The sequence below is a fragment of the Dendrobates tinctorius genome, unplaced genomic scaffold (assembly GCF_039654945.1).
Source record: "Dendrobates tinctorius isolate UK_male_01 unplaced genomic scaffold, ASM3965494v1 ptg000046l, whole genome shotgun sequence".
NCBI lineage: Eukaryota > Metazoa > Chordata > Amphibia > Anura > Dendrobatidae > Dendrobates > Dendrobates tinctorius.
In genome coordinates this window covers 59,882,572-59,901,526 of record NW_027361714.1, presented here as the reverse complement: position 1 = coordinate 59,901,526, position 18,955 = coordinate 59,882,572, and the positions used below count along the sequence as shown (strand labels likewise).

At 47.0% G+C, this 18,955-nt stretch overlaps 1 protein-coding gene across 1 annotated transcript in view; it reads left to right on the top strand.

Moving 5' to 3' along the window:
• The window catches only part of LOC141089486 (uncharacterized), a 129,172-nt gene that overhangs the window by 23,477 nt on the left and 86,740 nt on the right, over nucleotides 1–18,955 (top strand). The window contains exons 2-3 of the mRNA XM_073575935.1: nucleotides 5,684–5,957; nucleotides 6,992–7,129. Coding sequence (XP_073432036.1) covers nucleotides 5,684–5,957; nucleotides 6,992–7,129 — 412 coding nt within the window. The remainder of the gene's footprint in view (nucleotides 1–5,683; nucleotides 5,958–6,991; nucleotides 7,130–18,955) is intronic.

The following is an 18,955-nucleotide window of genomic DNA, read 5'->3' as shown; positions in this document are numbered from 1 at the left end:
CCTTACAGCCATGACAGAAGGACCATTTGAACCTCTAGATTCGGCCTCATTAAAGGTTATATCACTTAAGGCAGCCTTTCTGGTAGCGATAACATCTGCATGTAGAATAAGCGACATACAGGCACATTGCAGATTGCCCCCTAACAGAGTTCTTACAGGATAGAGTAATCCTAAGGCCGGACCCGGCATACCTTCCCAAAGTAGCATCACACTTTCACAGGACACAAGAGATAGTTCTGCCTTCTTTCCTCCCTAATCCGACCAATCCGAAGGAACAAAAACTTCAGGCATTAGATGTTAAGAGATGCTTACTTAAATATTTATCAGCCACGGATCCTTGGAATAAGGAGAATGCACTATTCCTATCCTTCCAAGGTCCCAGGAAAGGATGTAGAGTATCAAAACGCACATTAGCAAGGTGGATTAGGGAGGCTATCTCTCTTGCCTACACAGCAGGTGGCGGTCTGGCTCCACAGAATTTGAGGGCGCATTCCATGTGTGACATGGCATCTTCGTGGGCAGAGAGATCTGGAGTGTCAATTGACCAGATATGTAAGGCGGCCACCTGGTCATCTCCTTCCACCTTTTTTAACCACTATCGATTAGACATGGGTGCCTCCTCAGATCTCACCTTTGGGCTAAGGGTGCTGCAGGCTGTAGTCCCTCCCTAAGTTAGTTTACATCTCTGTAATTCTCTCGTGGTGCTGTCATGGCAGTCCGAATAAAGTATTAAGTTACGTAACGGTATTTTTCGGAAGCCCATGACAGCACCCTTAGTTCCCTCCCTTGTTCACATATAGGGGTGCACTCCTTTAGAAGATTGTTCACGAATTTACCTTATGTGGGAGATGGTATAAAATTTTTTTGGTAAATAGGATAGATAGGTTGTATATATTATATGCTGTGTACTAACCATGGTAGCATCTCAAGCTCTGTAATCCAACTGATGCGTGGGAGAGGTGCTGCCCTTTTGTATCTGTAGGTTTCCTGTTCCTGAAGGGCGGATCCCCTCTCTCGTGGTGCTGTCATGGGCTTCCGAAAAATACCGTTACCGGTACCTAACTTAATACTTTTCTGCTTGACTTACTAGGGGCATAGGAAGGCTAGCGCCAAGAGAATATTGTGCCCTTTGTAAAACCCTGCTGGCAGTTAAGTGGCAGACATCTCTGCGATGACTGCATACAAAAAGCAATATGGGAAGAGACCCTCGACTTCGCCACGAGCCTTAGGTCCATAATCGGGGTGGAGGTGAAAGGTTCCCTAAAGACAGCATTAGAAAATGGAAGCAAGAGTGCTCGGGGGCTTGTCACTGATTCAGAGGCCTTGCAATCCAGTGGGGAATATCATGTAGAATCCCCATTTCCCCCCCCCTCCTCAGACAGAAATGTAGGCAGCCGACCCTTCCTTCTTTCCTGCCGATTACACGGATAGATTGGTTAGGGCAGTCGGGTCAACAATGGCCTAAAGGGAGGAAAGGGCACCTAAATCCCTAGAAGACCTTGTTTGGGAGCTTGGAGGATAAAAGGATGCTCACCTTTCTGGCTAATTCCAGGATAAAAGCCCTCATAGATAAGGAGTGGAAGAAGCCAGAGAGGTCTGGTAGCATGCCCTCACCTTCTAAAAGGAGATACCTCTTTGAAAAGGACTTGGACAGTTGGGATAAAATCATTAAGATCGGAGCAATAGCGGAGTCTTCTGAAAAGTCGTTCCTGCTCTTGGAGGATTTTGGCATGGTTAGACCCATTGGATAAGAAAGCTGATGGGTTCCTGAGGCACCCCTGGGAAGCAGCCACAGGGGTCTGAAGCTAGCGATAGCTGGGACATGTACTGCCTGTTCCCTGATGGTCTGGCTGCAACAGATGGAGGAAGAACTTGGGAGTAAGTTTCCAAGAGATGAAATCTTGGCCAATGACTGTTGCAGGGAGCAGTGGCTTTTCTTGCAGACTATGAGGTTTTCAGGTAGGTCGGCGAGCCTATCCAACGCGGTTAGGCAGGCCTTATGCCTGAAGAGGTGTCCGGGTGGCCTGCCTTCAAAAAATAAACTCTGCTCCATCCTGTGTGATGGCCAGTTTCTCTGTGGGCAGAAACTAGAGGACATCTTTGAGAAGGCAGGTGACAAGAAGGGGTTCCCCATTTCTCAGAAGCTAGGAGGCTTTCTTTTCGAAGACGGAAATTTAATAGGGGATGTCCTGGGAGAAAGAGCTGGAACTTCAAGGATAGGAGGGGGTCTGGATATATGTTCAGAAGACTCTGCATCTTCAAAAAAGCCCCCCCAATAATGTAAGGTCAGAGGTAGGGGGAGGCTCTCTCCCTTTCTCCCTGCCTGGGTGAACATCTCCCACAGTTGTTGGATCTTGAGTGTCATCAGGGACGGTCTGAAGAAAGATGGACTTTGTCCATCCACCCCACCAGACATTTATATCAACACACCGCAGTAAATCACCAGGTGAACAGCTGGCCCTGGAGGCAGATTTTGGGACTGGTACAAAAATGAGTTCTGCTCAAAGTCCCAGTGGAAGAGATGAGAAGGGGATTTTATTCTCCCCTCTTTGATACAGAACCAGATGGTTCTCGAAGGACTATCATCGACCTGAAGCTCAACCGATGGACTGTGAATTATTCCTTCAAAATGTAGTGAGTGAACATGACTATAAAGCTATTTTTCCAGGATTGCTTCATGGCAGTCATAGACTTAAAAGATGCCTATTGCCATATCCCAATCTATCAGGACAATCAAAAATTCCTGAGGGTGGCTCTGTCCAAGGGCAGGTCAGGCATTACCAGTATGCAGCCCTTCCATTCAGTCTGTCAGTGGCTCCGAGAGTATTTACCAAAGTAATATTGGAGGTGATGGCCTACGTTCGTTCTCAGGACATCGTTATCCCGTACCTGGACTACTTCCTTAGTTGGGAGGTCGGAAAATCACTGTAGGTGACGGTGGTCCTATAGGAGCTAGGCTGGATGGAAAATACCCTAAAATTAAGGCTAAGACTGGAAAAGATACAATCCTTCCTGGGGTTTGGTCTGGACTCCAAGCGCCAGGTCTGTCTCCTACCAGAGAACAAGATGGCCAAAATAATGGCTCTGACACTGTCTGCAATACATCAGTCAATAATGATATTAAGAAGGTGATGTCCTTGCTAGGATCTCAAACATTTTGTATACTGGCAGTAATTGGCCAATTTCGTCTGAGGCAACTACAGTGGGAGTTTCTGTCGGCACAGAGGTTGTTAAAAGGGCATTGAGAGGGAAAGTTACATCTTTCCTGAGCAGTAAGAGGCTCCCTATCCTAGTGGACAGTAAGAGCATTTAGTCATTGGTCCAGTGGTTAAGGCCGGTGGACGACATTATCATGACAGATGCGAGCAGTAACGGATGAGGGAGGCACATCTGAGATCCTACTCAGTGCAGGGAATCTGGTCTCTGGAAAGATCAGGGTTCAAACTTAAAAGCTATGGAAAGAGCCTTAAGACACCTTCTCTTCCTTCGGGGTCTCCATGCCCGGATCGTGTTGGACAATTGTGCAGTCGTGGCTTACATCAACCACCAGGGGTAAACATCATACTCGAGCTAGCAGAGCAACACCTGCTGTTCCTTACAGCACTTCACATAAGGGGAATAGAAAACCCAAAAGTAGTCTTTGAGTCACAAGAAATTGAGACAGGGAGAATGGTCTCTAAATCCTCAAATCTTCCAGCAAATTATGCAGGCATGAGGCAAGCCAGAGATAGATCTGTTTGCCTGTTTACACAACAGAAAAGTGAGGCACTTCTGCTCATTAAACCCAAGCGAGAATCCATTCTCAGTAGATGCCCTTCAGATACCTTGGAAGTTCAGTATGGCCTATGTATTTCCCCCGATAGCGATGATTCTAGCGGTTGTGAAGATCAGGGAGGATTGAGCGAGAGTGCATCTCATTGCTCCATTTTGGCCAAGGAGGTCGTGGTTCTCCCTTCTAAGGTTGATGTCTGTTACCGATCCATAGATTCTACCAGTGATTGCAGACCTTCTTACCCAGGGACCAGTGTGCCACTTCCAGCATGGAATTTGAGGGCATTACAGAGTCGGCAGGGATTCTCACCAGGGCTAGTCTCCACCCTGTTGAAAAGTAGGAAGCCAGTTACTTCAAGGATATATGGTAGAATATGGAAGAAATTCCTGGAGTTTTTGTCAGCCCTTTGGGGATGAAGCTCCGGTAGGAGCTATTCTAGAATTTCTGCAGTTGGGGTTAGCAACTAATAGGTGTTAGCCTGGGGTGCCTTGTATAATTACAACCTAGCATCCAATAGATGGGTGTCCCGAGTTATTAAATCTGTAGTAGATCTAGACCAGTTATAGTTCCAAAAATTCATCCATGGGACCTGAACCTAGTTATAGAGGTGCTAACTAGGGAACCATTTGAGCCCTTACCGGAGTTATCTGCGAAATTACTCTCGCTTAAAACGGTTTTGCTAGTGGCACTAATATCAGCCCATAGGGTAAATGACATACAAGCTCTTTCTAAGTCCTGCCTACATACAGGTGTATGAGGACAAGATTGTTCTAAGTCCGGATCCTGCATATCTCCCCAAGGTAGGTAGTTTTTTGAGTTCCTTAGGAACTAGGGCATTATGTTGCCCTCCTTCTGTAATAACCCTAAAAATCCAGGGGAGGAAAAATTCCATACCTTTAAACATGAGAAGGTCCATGTTAGAATATATATCCATGACCAGTCAGTGGAGAAAGGACGAGTCCCTATTGATGGCCTTCCAGGATGGCAGAAAGGGTTACGGGGTATCTAAAAGAGTACTATTGTCAGATGGATCAGGGAAGCTATTAGTTTATTTTACTCTGCAAGTGACACTCTGGTTCCTGAAGGCATCAAGGCTCACTCCACTAGAGCCATGGCTACCTCCAGGGCAGAAAAGGCGGAAGTATTAGTTGATCAGATCTGTAAGGCCACTACCTGGTCCTCACCATCTACCTTCTTTAAGCACTACAGACTGAATCTGTCCTCTGCTGATTTAACCTTTGGTAGAAGGGTGCTGCAAGTGGTGGTCCCTCCCTAAGGTGTTTTATTTCTCCAAAAATCTCAGGTGTGCGGTCATGGATGAACGGAAAACACAAAGGTTACTTACGGTAGCCATTTTTTCCAGAACCCATGGCAGCCCCTGTATATACTCCCGCCTTATCCTTTGGGTATGCGCTATAGTTTAGGTGTCTTTTGTTAACATAATATGGTTTGGGTTAGGTGTGTAAATTAATCGGAGGTCCTCTCTTGCTCTGTAACCCAACTGAAGTGGGGGAGAGGTACCACCCGTCTAGTTCAGTAGGTTTCCTGTCCTGGCTGGACGGATCACTCTTAGGTGTGCTGTCATCGGTTCCAGATAAAAACTTCTACCAGTAAGTAACCTTGGTGTTTTGTTACTCCTGTCATAGTAATGAGTTAGAATGCAATGTAGTTTGAACCATATACTCGTAATTCATGATCGTACAGTTCAGGAAAGTAGCAGCTAATGAATTGACGTTCTGCTTGGGGATCATGGAGAAGTTGAGGCAATATGTTTTAATCATATGTATCTTTAAACAAAATGTTCTAGAGGCAAGTCAGGATGCCATGAAGCATACGAGATGCATTGGCTTTTTAAATGTTGTAACATGGAATTATCCTGTGTTTAGGTGACAAATGTTTCATTTTCTTTAGGTTACCTTCCGCTGTGATTTTAGGGCTGGTTGTGCTGACTGTACCCCAAAAGAAGCGTTTAAGCTTATGTACATGTGGAAAGATCTGTACAGGACTCTGCCTTATAACAGACCGTTACAGGACTTGTTGTTTTCTGGATTTGCTCCAGAAAAATATTGGACACAGTGGCTCACACTAGAAAAAATGGTTCCGCTCCCTCCTGTCTGTCTCTCTAAGCGTGTAATTGAAGACATCTGGGGAATAACTGAAGGACTCCTAGATGAAAAGCATAAAGGTTAGTCTCCTAAAGTCTCTGCCAGATTTTTCCACCCCCCCCCACCACTCTATATTAACATTGACAACAACCTCTCCTGTCTCCTGCTAAAAACAGAAGGACTGTGCATTTCAGTCTAATCTACCCGATCAGTTGTCTTCACCATCTGTGTAGTTTATACTCCGCCATACACATAGATGAGTAGCCTTCCCTTAGGGAACTCTACCTTAAGGTACATGGCATGCTATAATGGTGCAGCATATTTCCTTATAACGGCCTTGTATGAAAGAATCTTGGCTTTTACCTGTCTACAATATTTACTTGTTAACTCTAGGACTATAGGTTCACATCTAATTCAGAAGCAATTTGGGAGCCTTCATCGCTGATCTTGGCTTAGACGAAATCTGCCACCTCATCAGAGAGCAACATAATTTGGAGACAGATCTTGATTCCAGTGATGGATCATTTACTGGGTTGCTTGCTTTGATTTTGATAAACTGCTGCTAACTGATTTTATCACTAGTAAACTAGTGCTATATAATCTACCGTATTCATGAATTGTTTATAGGGCTGCGATCACACATGCGAGAAACTGACAAGTCTCGCATCTTAATACCCAGCACTGCCGCTGGCACTTGGGAGCAGAGCGTGCGGCTGCCAAGCGGCAGTGTCTGGTATTAAGATGTGAGACTCGTCCAAGTTTCTCGCATGTGATCCCGGCCTAACCATTCCCATACCACTGATCGGCAGCTTTTGGTGTATACTGTGCAATGGCAAAAAGCTGCCTATGGTGTGAGCTGGGTTATACAGAGCTCTGCATTTAAAGAACTGGTAAATCTACAATAGATGGAACAGATTTTTAGCAAAATGACAGCTAGCAGCCCAGTGAATTGGATTTCTGCAATCTGGGTCTCTGCCCTACATTACAGTACTCAGATGGGCTAGCAAAAACCTAGTTACAGATCTCGTTTAAAGATTGGGGGGGGGGGGGGGGGGGGAGTTTCATGCACATGCCATAGCGCTGGTAGATTAAATATATGCCCTTTTTTGTTTAGTTACTGAGGATCCCATGGAGGAGGTTCAGGACTCTGTGTACAAATATGACTGGAAGGATCTATATAATTTGGCCCTCTCGCACCATATGGCATACTCAAACATGCAATTACATGTAATTAAAAAAATGGCTTCTGAATGTAAGTATTAAAGTACAGCACAGGTATGGAAAAGTCTACTGGTGTTGGAGCTCATGCACAATTGAACTTGAAGGCTTCCATACAGGTGCATGAGTGTCCTAATTTACATCATATAATCTGACTTTCATATGCAGACAGAAAACATGGTTTGCTTAGATTGTGTCTGGTGAGATTTCTCCTGTTCACAATGAGGGAATGTCTTAAAAGCTGCAATGCACACCAATTTTTTGGACAAGTTGCAAGTTATGATGCATCAATTGCTTTCGCACCCTACATTCGACTGAAACTGCACTCCTCAAAGTGACCAATGACCTTCTGACAGCAAAACGTAATGGTCACCACTCTCTGCTCATTCTTCTCGACCTATCAGCAGCTTTTGACACTGTGCTCTCCTGGTTCTTTCTATCTTTCTGACCACTCCTTCCGTGTTTTGTTCTCTGGCTCCACGTCATCTCCTCTTCCTCTTGCTGTCGGGGTACTTAGGGCTCAGTCCTTGGCCCCCTTCTCTTCTCTCTACACAGCCCCAATTGGACAGACCATCAGCAGATTTGGCTTTCATTATCATCTTTATGCTGATGACACACAACTATATACGTCATTCCCCAACCTTACCCCCCGCTGTACTACACCGCTGTACTACAGAACGCCAGTGACTGTCTGTTCGCAGTCTCCAACATCATGTCCGCTCTCTATCTGAAACTCAACCTCTCCAAAACTGAACTTCTTCTGCTCCCGCCGTCTACTAACCTCCCTAAATCTGACATTTCCCTCTCCGTGGGTGGCACCACAATAACACACTGGCAGCAGGCGCGCTGTCTGGGTGTTTGACACCAATCTCTCCTTCACATCCCATATACAAGCTCTTGCCACTGAAGATACTGTCACACTTAGCGATGCACCAGCGATCCTTACAACGATATGGATCGCTGGTGCATCGCTAAGTGGTCGCTAGTGAGCTGCCACACAGGCAGATCTCACCAGCGACATAGCAGCGGTCGGGGGTCGCTGCTTACCTGTCAGACGAGGCGATCCTGACGTCCTCCCGCCCGCGTCCACGCGTCGGTGCCACAGGAAGCTGACGACAAACGGCCAAGGGCGTTCTCGCGCGATCAGCGATAAACAGCGGGGGAGCCGGTCGGAGGTAAGTATCACACATAACGATATCGCTGCTACGTCACAAAACCAGTGACGTTACAGCGATATTGCTAGCGATATCGCTTAGTGTGACGGGCCCTTAACTAAAGAACATCTCTAAAATCCGCCCTTTCTCTCTCACCCATGACAGCACCACGGAGAGAGGGGGTCCGCCCATCAAGGACAGGAACCTACAGATAAAAAGGCGGCACCTCTCCTCCGCCCCCAGTTGGGTTCCTGTCCTTGACGGGTGACCCGTGGAACCAGCAGCGGCAGCAGCTTACCGGGTAGAAGAGGAATCCAGGGTGTCCCGTTCGCAGGTCTGACAGCGGGGAGGCCCCTGTCGCGGCGGGGTTGCTGCCTGAAACCGCTACCGCTGTAGCCGAGGGGCTGTACAGGGTGAGCGGGCGGGGGAGGACCGAGCCGCAGCTCTGGATAGGAGAATGGGGCTGCAGGACGCCGGTACACGCGCGGGCAGCGCCGGGGTACAGAGGTGTACCAAGATGGCACTGCCCCGGAAATGATGCGACAACTTCCGGGTCCCTGTGGTCGGAGCATGCGCAATGCGTGCTCCCCGGGGGCACAGCGGTGCAGGCTGGGAGGAGGAGGTGACGTCACGGCCGGGAATTTCAAAAGAGGGACGCTGGAGCTGCTCTATGCTGGAAGCGTCCTGTGAGCATGGAGGACAGCGACCAGCACGAGGAGCAGCCAATGCAGCAGCACAGGCAACACCACCGCCGACAAAAAGAAAAGGATGGATGCAAGGGCCGGTCCAGCGGCCCTCTCCACGCAGAGCAGCAAGTCGACTGCGAGGAGCAAGTCACCTTCCGTGGATCAACCCGTGAGGGATCTGAATCCACCTCCCGAACCGGTACCTGCAACCACGCATACGGGATAAGTGAGCTACGTGAATGTTCCCCATTGTAATAGACTTCTTTCCCTTATTAGGGAAAGAACAGGGAAAGAACAGGGAATGCCCCACTTGTAAAAACCCACTTCCAGCCTCCTCAGATAAAATTCTCTGCGACTCCTACATAGAGGAGGTTCTTTGTTTCTTTGTGAGGAAACCCTGGATTACGCCTCAGATCTAAGAGCGGTAATCCGTTCGGAGTTTCAGAGCGCCCTTTCATCCCTAAACAAAAAGGGAGGAGGAGAAAAAGGGGCACAGTAGTGGGATCTCAGTCAGAGGCCTCAACGTCAGGGGAAGTGACCTCCTATACTTCAGGCACCGACTCGTCATCCTCGGATGAAGAGACAGAGGGTCGTCATTGTTTCCCCCTAGATGAGGTAGACACGTTAGTAAAGGCAGTAAGATCTACCATGGGGGTGGCAGACCCTCAGCCTGATAGATCAGTCCAGGACATAATGTTTGGGGGACTGGGCCAGAAGAGACTGAGAGTATTTCCATTAAAGGAGAACGTACAGGGCCTGATAAAAAAATGAATGGGAGAGACCAGATAGGAAGAAGTCCACGGTTCCTTCTCTGAAAAGAAAATACCCATTTGACGAGGAAGCATCCACGTCCTGGGACAAAGCCCCCAAGCTAGACGTGGCGGTTGCCAAGGCCTTAAAGAAATTTGCACTCCCCTTTGAGGATATGGGTACTCTAAAGGACCCATTAGACAAAAAGCTGACACCTTCCTCAAAGGCACTTGGGAATCAGCAGGAGGATACCTTAGGCCAGCAATAGTGGCAACTTGTACCTCCAGAGCCCTCATGGTATGGGTCGACCGATTAGAGAGGCAAATAAGGGAAGGTACACCCAGGGAGAAAATCCTGGAATCCATCCCAGTCATAAGAGGAGCGGCGGCTTTCTTAGCCGACTCATCAGCTGACTCAGTAAGGTTGTCTTCCAAAGCGGCAGCCTATCAAACGCAGCTCGTAGACCGCTGTGGCTTATATGCTGGCCAGGGGACTTACAGACTAAGATGAAGTTATACGCCATCCCTTGTGAAGGGAAATTCCTTTTTGGAGAAACGTTGGATGACATCTTCCAAAAGGCAGGAGACAAAAAGAAGATTCTCAAATTTAGGCCCTACGGGCCCCACAGGCTTTGAAAGGTCCTTTCGAAACAAAAGGTTTTTTCAGAGGCGACCCCCGAGAGAACAAAAATGGGATGACCGGAGAAGGGACAGGGGGTTCTTCGGTAACTTGTCCGGAGACCAAAAAAACCCCAAGTGACCGTTTGCCCAGGGTGGGAGGGAGACTAAGTTTTTTTTCGTTTGTTTTTTCCCAGCCTGGAGAAAAATATCGAACAACCCCTGGTTATTAAATCTGATAGGATCAGGGTTAAGGATAGACTTTTTCTCTCTCCCCCCTCAAAAATGTGGTAACACCACTAAGATCATCGATAAAGGAACAAGAATCCCTCGAAAAAGAGGTCTTAACTCTATTGAACAAGAGTCCTCCAGGAGGTTCCCCTGCGGGAGAGAGGCAGAGGGTTCTACTCTCCTCTTTCTGGTAACCAAACCGGACGGTACCTTCCGGACAATAATAAATCTAAAGAGATTGAATGATTACGTCAAAAACAAAAAATTCAAAATGGAGTCGATCAAGTCGACCATCAAAATTCTCTCTCCACATTGCTTCATGATAGTATTAGACCTCAGCGATGCGTATTATCACGTCCCCATCCACAAAGACTCCCGGAAATACCTCAGACTGGCGGTCTCCATAGGAGGCTAAGTAAGAGTTTCAGTGCAGGGCCCTGCCATTTGGAATCTCTGTAGCCCTGCGAGTTTTCATGAAGCTAGTGGCAGAGATGATGGATGGCGCACCTGAGAGAGCACGATATCCTAATAGTCCCATATCTGGACGACTTTTTAGTTGCGAGCAACTCTGCCCAAAGATGCCGGGAACAAAGAGACAGAGTGATAGACACTCTACAAAACCTGGGCTGGCTCCTAAACCTAAAAAAATCAAGGCTGGAGCACAAACAAGTTCAGGAGTTCCTAGGCCTGACACTGGACTCAAACACCCAGGAGTGTTACCTCCCAGACCACAAAAAAGAGAAGATTGCTCAGATGGTAGCAAGAGCAATACAGAACCCTTCCATGACACGAAGGAAAGCAATGTCCGTGTTGGGGTCCTCCCTCCGCCTGCCTGCCAGCGGTCCAGTGGGCACAGATACATATGAGAGATCTCCAATGGGATGTATTGGCCAACCAGTTGGCATTAGGAGGTCACGTCATACTAGACTCCAAAACTATTCATTCCCTAGCTTGGTGGGGAACAGAGACAACCTATCCAAAGGGGTTCCCTGGGTGATAAAAAATCACACACGTAATCTCCACGGATGCCAGTCCCAATGGATGGGGAGCACATATAAGCAACAGGGTGGCTCAGGGAGAATGGGGAGCTCAGGAACTAGAAGCCTCCTCGAACCAAAAAGAACTATTAGCAGTAGACTATGCCCTAACACACTTTCTGCCGGTACTATGGGGCCATCATGTCCGGATATTTTCAGACAATCAGGGGGGAACCAGGTCTCGAAAACTAATGAACACATCCTCCGAAATATTTTACATTAGCCGAGGAAAACCTACTATCCCTCTCTGCACTACACATACGGGGAGCAGAAAACCAGAGAGCAGACTTCCTGAGTCGCACCCAGCTACATCAAGGGGAGTGGGTTCTAAAACAGTCCATTTTTCTACAGATCGTAAAAATGTGGGGAACCCCGGACATGGATCTGTTTGCAGACTACAGAAACAAGAAAGTAAAAGCTTTCTGTTCCCTAAACCCCAGGGGAACCCCACGGACCCTGGATGCATTTATACTTCCGTGGACGCAGGGCCTGATGTGTGCCTTTCCGCCCCCCATTCTCATCCCGGCAGTCATAAGGAAAGTCAGAGAGGATGGAGCAAGAATGATACTAATAGCTCCGTTCTGGCTAAAAAGAACCTGGTTCTCCTGGTTGAGAATACTTTCAATAACCGACCCCTGGGTTCTACCAGATCTCCCCGACCTTCTGTCCCAAGGTCCCGTGTTACACCCTTGAGCAGTGAGCCTCCATTTAACAGCATGGAATTTGAAAGGACACTGCTAAGGGGAAGGGGGTTCTCAGAAAATCTGATCTCCACTTTACAAAAAAGTAGGAAGCCAATAACAACCAGGGCCTATGGGAGAACTTGAAGGAAATTTCTGTCCAGCTCTGGGGCAAGGGTTCAGGATGGAGTTCAGGTTGAAAAAATTCTTGAGTTACTGCACAAGGGGCTAGAACAGGGGTTGGCGACCAGTACGTTGAAGGTACAGATAGCGGCTCTAGGTGCCCTTTATAACCAAGACGTGGAAGGCAACCCTTGGGTAGCACGGTTCATGAGAGCCGCAGCCATATCTAGACCAATAATCACCAATAAATTACCATCATGGGATCTAAACCTAGTGTTATCTGCAATAACGGGGCCCCCATTCGAACCCATCCAGTCCGCACCCTTAAAAACACTATCATTAAAGACTACTTTTAGTGGCCCTAACATCCGCTCGCGGAGTGAGCGATATTCAGGCTCTCTCAGCAATACCAGCATTCACTAAAATCCTAGATGATAGTCATATTGAAACCTGACCCGGCATATCTTCCAAAGGTAGCGTCACACTTCCATAGGTCCCAAGAAGTAGTCCGTCCTTCTGCCCAAATCCCAGGAATAGGGGAGGAGAGAGGAGAGATTCCACACCCTAGACGTTAAGAGGTGCCTAGTTCAGTACTTGGAGGCCACCAAGGGATGTAGGAAGGAAGGGTCTCTGTGTGTTTCCAGGGACCTCGGAAGGGACTCAAGGCATCCAAGAGTACCCTAGCAAGGTGGATAAAGGATGCGATTGCCCTGGCATATTCATCCAGCGGGAATACCGTCCCGGAGGGTTTAAAGGCTTACTCTTAAAGGGCAATGGCGACCTCGTGGGCAAAAAGATCAGAGGTATCGATAGAACAGATCTGTAAGGTGGCCACCTGGTCAACACCTTCCACCTTTTTCAGACACTATCGTTTAGATCTAGCCTCTACGTCTGACCTGACCTTTGGGAGAAGGGTCCTTCAGGCAGTGGTCCCTCCCTAAGCTACCAATCTCTGAAATTCTCTCCATGGTGCTGTCATGGGTGAGAGAGAATGGCTTAGTCACTCACCGGTAACTGTTTCTCGGAACCCATGACAGCACCCGCTTATTCCCCCCCCCCCCCCCCCCCCTTTTTCACATGTGCGGTGAGCACGAGTAATGTATGCCAAATGTTTTTGTTAGACACTGTGCTTGTCCGTAATATGCAATATTGTTATGTATATATTTTTTTTAACTAACCGGGAGACCCTCTGATGCTCTGTAACCAACTGGGGGTGGAGGAGAGGTGCCGCCTTTTTCTGTAGGTTCCTGTACTTGATGGGCGGACCCCCTCTCTCCGTGGTGCTGTCATGGGTTCCGAGAAACACCGTTATCGGTGAGTAACTAAGCTATTTCTCACCATGGAAACAACAAAAACCCTCATTGTAGCATTGATCCACTCCCGCCTGGATTACTGTAACGCTCTATTAATTGGCCTCCCCGTTACGCGACTATCCCCTCTCCAGTCCATACTTAATGCAGCAACCAGGGTCATCTATCTGGCTAATCGGTACTCGGACACGTCCTCTCTTCGCCAGTCCTTACACTGGCTGCCCATTCATTATAGGATCCAATTCAAAGTACTTGTTCTCACCCAGAAAGCTCTCCATAGTGCAGCACCCCCCTACATCTCCTCCTTCATTTCTGTCTATCGGCCTAACCGACCGCTGCGCTCTGCAAACAACTTTCGACTAACCTCTGCACTAATCTGTACCTCCCACTCCCGACTCCAAGACTTCTCCAGCGCTGCGCCAACCCCAAGAAATTAGGACTATCCAGAATTTGCATAGTTTCAGGCGCTCCCTCAAAACACATTTGTTCAGAGCAGCCTATCATGTTCACTAATCAGTCATTCTATGTATAAGTGTGCATGTGTAGCCCATTCACTATCTCCATCCATCCCTCACTCCCTCAAGATGGCTGGACCTTCATTGTAAACACACCATTGTAAATACACACCTGTACTTTGTATCTCCCCCACCTCATTGTAGATTGTAAGCTCTCACGAGCAGGGTCGTCTTATTTTGCTTTAATTATTGTATTGCTAACGTTGTTACTTATGACGTGTTTTGAAACTGTTAAACTGTAAAGCTCTGCGGAATATGTTGGCTCTATATAAATGTATTATTTACAATGTTTTTGCTACACTCAATCATTAGATGACATGACTTGGCAAGAGGGGTGAAGAAGCTTACTTTGATTTTCACTAGAAATTGATGCAAGTCAAAGCACAAATCTGCTTTAACTTATATGGAAGGCCAGAGTGTTGTGCCAGATTATTCAGTCTTCATTTTTTTTCCCCATAAAAGCTTTGTGGAAATGTATTCAGTTGCAAGCTGTAAAGCTTGTGCATAAAGGCTATACAGTTCTACTAAAGGAGCCACACAGGCTGCTTTTTGCATGAGTCATTAGTCACATCTGGATCCTGCTGCCTAAACTCTTCTGTCATAAATGGCATGTGATGGGTGAGTCTTTACCAGTAATACATTTTTAATCCAGGCCCAGGAAAGGAGTTTTAAGGCTGTGTGCCCACGTTGCGTTTTTTTATGCGTTTCTGAAAATGCTTAAACTCATTCCCCTGCAATCCTATGGGATTCCGCAGTTGCTGTGCCCATGCTGCGTATTTTCCCGCTGTGGAGTCGCATAGCGGTAAAATCCACAGCATATCCATTATTTCTGCGGAATCGCGGCGATTCCGCCATCATAGGATTTCATTGATAGGCTCACTTTATTCATGTGGCTATGGCCGCCATGCGTAAAGTGAGCGTTTCATGTGCAGATGGTACCCAGGGTCTGGAGGAGAGGAGACTCTCCTCCATGCCCTCAGGTACCATATTCCTGTAAAAAATGGCATTAAAGTAAAAAAAATAGATATACTCGCCCTCTGTTGGCCCCCAGAGTCGTCCCGGCCCTCATTGCCACTGTCAGCAACTTCCGTTCCCAGGGATGCATTGCGCGAATGACCTCTGACTCTAGCGGTCTTGTGAGACCATACGTCAACAGAGGTCATTCATGCAATGCATCCCTGGGAGCGGAAGTTGCCACCAGCACCAATTAGGACTGGGACAACTCCGGGGCCTGACAGAGGGGGAGTATATCTATTAGAATATTTAAAATAAAATAGATATACTCGCTCTGTCGGGCCCCAGAGTTGTCCTGGTCCTAATTGGCGCTGGCGGCAACTTCCGTTCCCAGGGATGCATTGCACGAATTACCTCAGACGTATGGTCTCGCGAGACTGCTACATCAGAGGTCATTCGTGCAATGCATCCCTGGGAACGGAAGTTGCTGACACCGCCAATGAGGGCTGGGCCGACTCCGGGGGCCGACAGAGTGTGAGTATATCTATTTTATTTTATTTTAAACATTCTATCTTTTACTGTTGATGCTGCATAGCCAGCATCAATGGTAAAAAGTTGATCACACTTTTCAAGCACTATGCTTGATAAGTGTGACCAACCTGTCAATCACTTTTTTCCAAGCAATGCTTCAAATCACTTGGAAAGGCGCAAGCATTCTGCAAGCTAAAAACGCTTGCAAAACGCTTGTGTTTTGCGGGAAAACAAATGTGAATTCCGCATGTGTTTTACCCGCGGCAGGGAGTTGCAGACAATTCCGCAGCATTTCTGCAACAGGGGCACATAGCCTAAAGGTTTTCTAAAATGTCAAAATTAATTTTGTCTTTATTTTGGGATGTGCACACTTTGCTTTAATAACACCCACTATGCCTGTTCTTGGGTTTCTGCCACGTGTGCCACAGTGAGTCTCCCCAGACAGCCTGAGCTCATCCTACCGTGGCTGCCTAGGTTCGCAGTGGGCGATACAGGTAGTGTACAGGTGGGCAAGTTTCTAAAATGTCAGCCTTGAATATTGGTTGTTTGGCATTGTGATTGGCATTTAGCTGCAATTACATTAACAACCCATAGGCAGGTGTGGTGATGATTCTGAAAGAGTTGCCATATTTTCCTTTCCTCATGACGGCACCACATGAGGGAGTATCTGACCATCAAGGATGGGAACCTACTGAATAAAAAGTCAAACCTCTCCCCATAGCAGTTGGCTTTCTGTCCTTGGGGAACCTATATCTGAAGATTAGGACAAAAAAATGCTTACCTAGGCCTGTTCTGGTTTCCTTGAAGAACAGCTCTGTGCCTGTTGGGCCTTGTCGGGTCCTGGAGGCGCTTCAGTAGGTCCAGTGTGGACACGATTGAGCAGTGGAGACACTTCAGGTCTACCAATGCGTTGGATGCACTGAGTGGCACGCACTGAGTGTGCTGGTGTCTGCTGACCTTGAAGTGGCAACTTCACTTCCAGAGGGTCTGGAAGAGGCATTCATGTGGAGGGAGAAGCTGTTGGCTCATCCCTGACTTAATTGTGGTTCTGACCGCAAGCATGTTTTGCTCTAGTTCTTTCTACTGGTTATGAATGAGCAGCAGCAACAGTGGCAGCATCAGGGTAGGTTCAGAAGTGGCAGTTGCACAAGTGACAGGAGAAACATTAGATGTGACAGTAAGGCCAGACAGAGAAGCCGAGTGGTTTGAGATGGATCAACTGCCTCCAAGGAAGACAAGCCATGTGAATTTTTATCATGCCTCCAAATCCAGTACCCGTACTAGGCAACAATGGTGAGTGATCTTCGTGAAAGTTCACCATGGTAATGAGGGGCCATTTTTCTTGCTTAATTAGGAAAGACCTAAGAAATCTAGTGTAAACTTGAAAATAACGAGAGTGCGCTTTACAGAAATATGTTACACAGCTCATGGCAGAAGACTCTGCTAAGCCTGTATCTGAAATAAAAAAACAGGAATCCACAAATTTTACTGGACTTGGTTATTAAATCAGAAGTTCCCTCAAGACCCTAATCCATAAACTAGGAAACTAGGTGATAGAAAAAAAGGGGGAAGAGAACCAGGAAATTAGGAAATTTATCTAATTCAAATGATTCTGTAAAGTCAGAAGGTGAATGTAGGTATGATTCTACTTCATCTTCATCCTCTGGTGGTCCTCTGGCCATGCTTCCCTGTAGAAGACATAGATTGGTCAAAGGTGTAAGGGCTACCATGGGCATCATGGAAGCTAAAACCCACAAATCTGCGCAGAATATTATGTTCAGGGGGTTAGAATAGAAGTGAACTTTTACAATAAAATTAAAGCCTCTCATTAAAAAGGAATGGAAGAAACCTAAGAGGTTTGCTGCCCTTGAGTCTTCCTAAAAGGATTTACCACTTTGAGGAGGAGACAGACCCATGGTATAAAGTTCCAAAGATGGCTGTAGCAGTGGCCAAATCATCCATAAAATCTTACTTTGAAGACCTGGGTATCCTAAAAGATTCTTTAGATAGGAAGGCTGATTGATACATAGGAATCCTCTGCAGGAGCCCGGAAACCAGGTCAGAGACTGCTGTACACCCAGATCAATGATAATATAGAGGGGCAACCAAAGGATAATGATCTATGACAAAACATCTTGGCCAATCTACCACTAATGCTGGGGGCAGCAACCTTTCTTGCAGATGCCCCAGCAGACTCAGGTTGTCAGTCAGATCAGTGGGCCTTTCTAAAGGTGCTTGTTGGGTGCTATGGCTCAAATGCTGGCTGTGGGATGTCCCATTTAAAACCAGACTGTTCTATCCCATGTGATGGACAGTATTTGTTTGTCCAGATTGTGGACAACATCCTGGACAAATCTGGTAATGTGGGGGACTTGGGGGAGCATGTTGTTTTTCCCCCCCCAGAGTATAAAAGGTCCTGTCAGAGAAAACAGCTGGAAAAGACTTCCCAGTTATAAAGAGAAATGGGAAGACTAGAGGGGGGGAAAAACAGAGGATTCATGTTTGGGGGTTCCTCTTTAGTGAAGAAAGTCAAGAGTGATGCCACACTTCAGGTATGGGGAGGGCTTTCACTCTTCCTCGCCTGGGCAAGAATTGCATCCAATGGCTGTATTCTGGCTATAGTGGAATCAGGCCTGAGACTGGAATTTCAGGCTGTTCCGCCGCAGACGTTCGCAGTTGCATTCCCCTGGAAATCTTGGGAGCAACAGTTAACTTCTGTTTCCATGGCTATGCATCTGTTGATCTAGTTCATAAACAAGGTCTTATTGAAGTACCAGTAGAGGAAGGAAAAAAGGGGATAATATCCTCTCAACCCCTTCCCTCCTTGATTAAGAAGCCAGATGCCACCTTCAGAACTATCAATTTGAAGGAGCTGAACAAACTCCTGATATATCAACCTTTTCAAAATGGAGTCAATAAAATTTGCTATGTAACATTAGTTTTGAGCATGCTGGACCTGAAAGATGCGTACTATCATGTTGCAATCCATGCAAGAGACCAGAATGCCGAAGGGTGGCCCTAGCCATAAGCAGGTCAGGCATTTTTACTTCAGGGAATTGTCCTTTGGTCTGTAGATGGTCCTGAGGGTTTACTTGAAAATTGTAGTGGAAATGACAGCACATCTCTGTGAGCAGCATACCCTAGTCATACATGTAAGATTCTCAATTGTCAGCATATTGGTAGAACACAGTTCCAGCTAGCAAGAGCCACCCTGAAGGAAATGGGATGTCTCCTGAACGTATAAAAAGAAACAAGGCTAATTCCATGAAAAG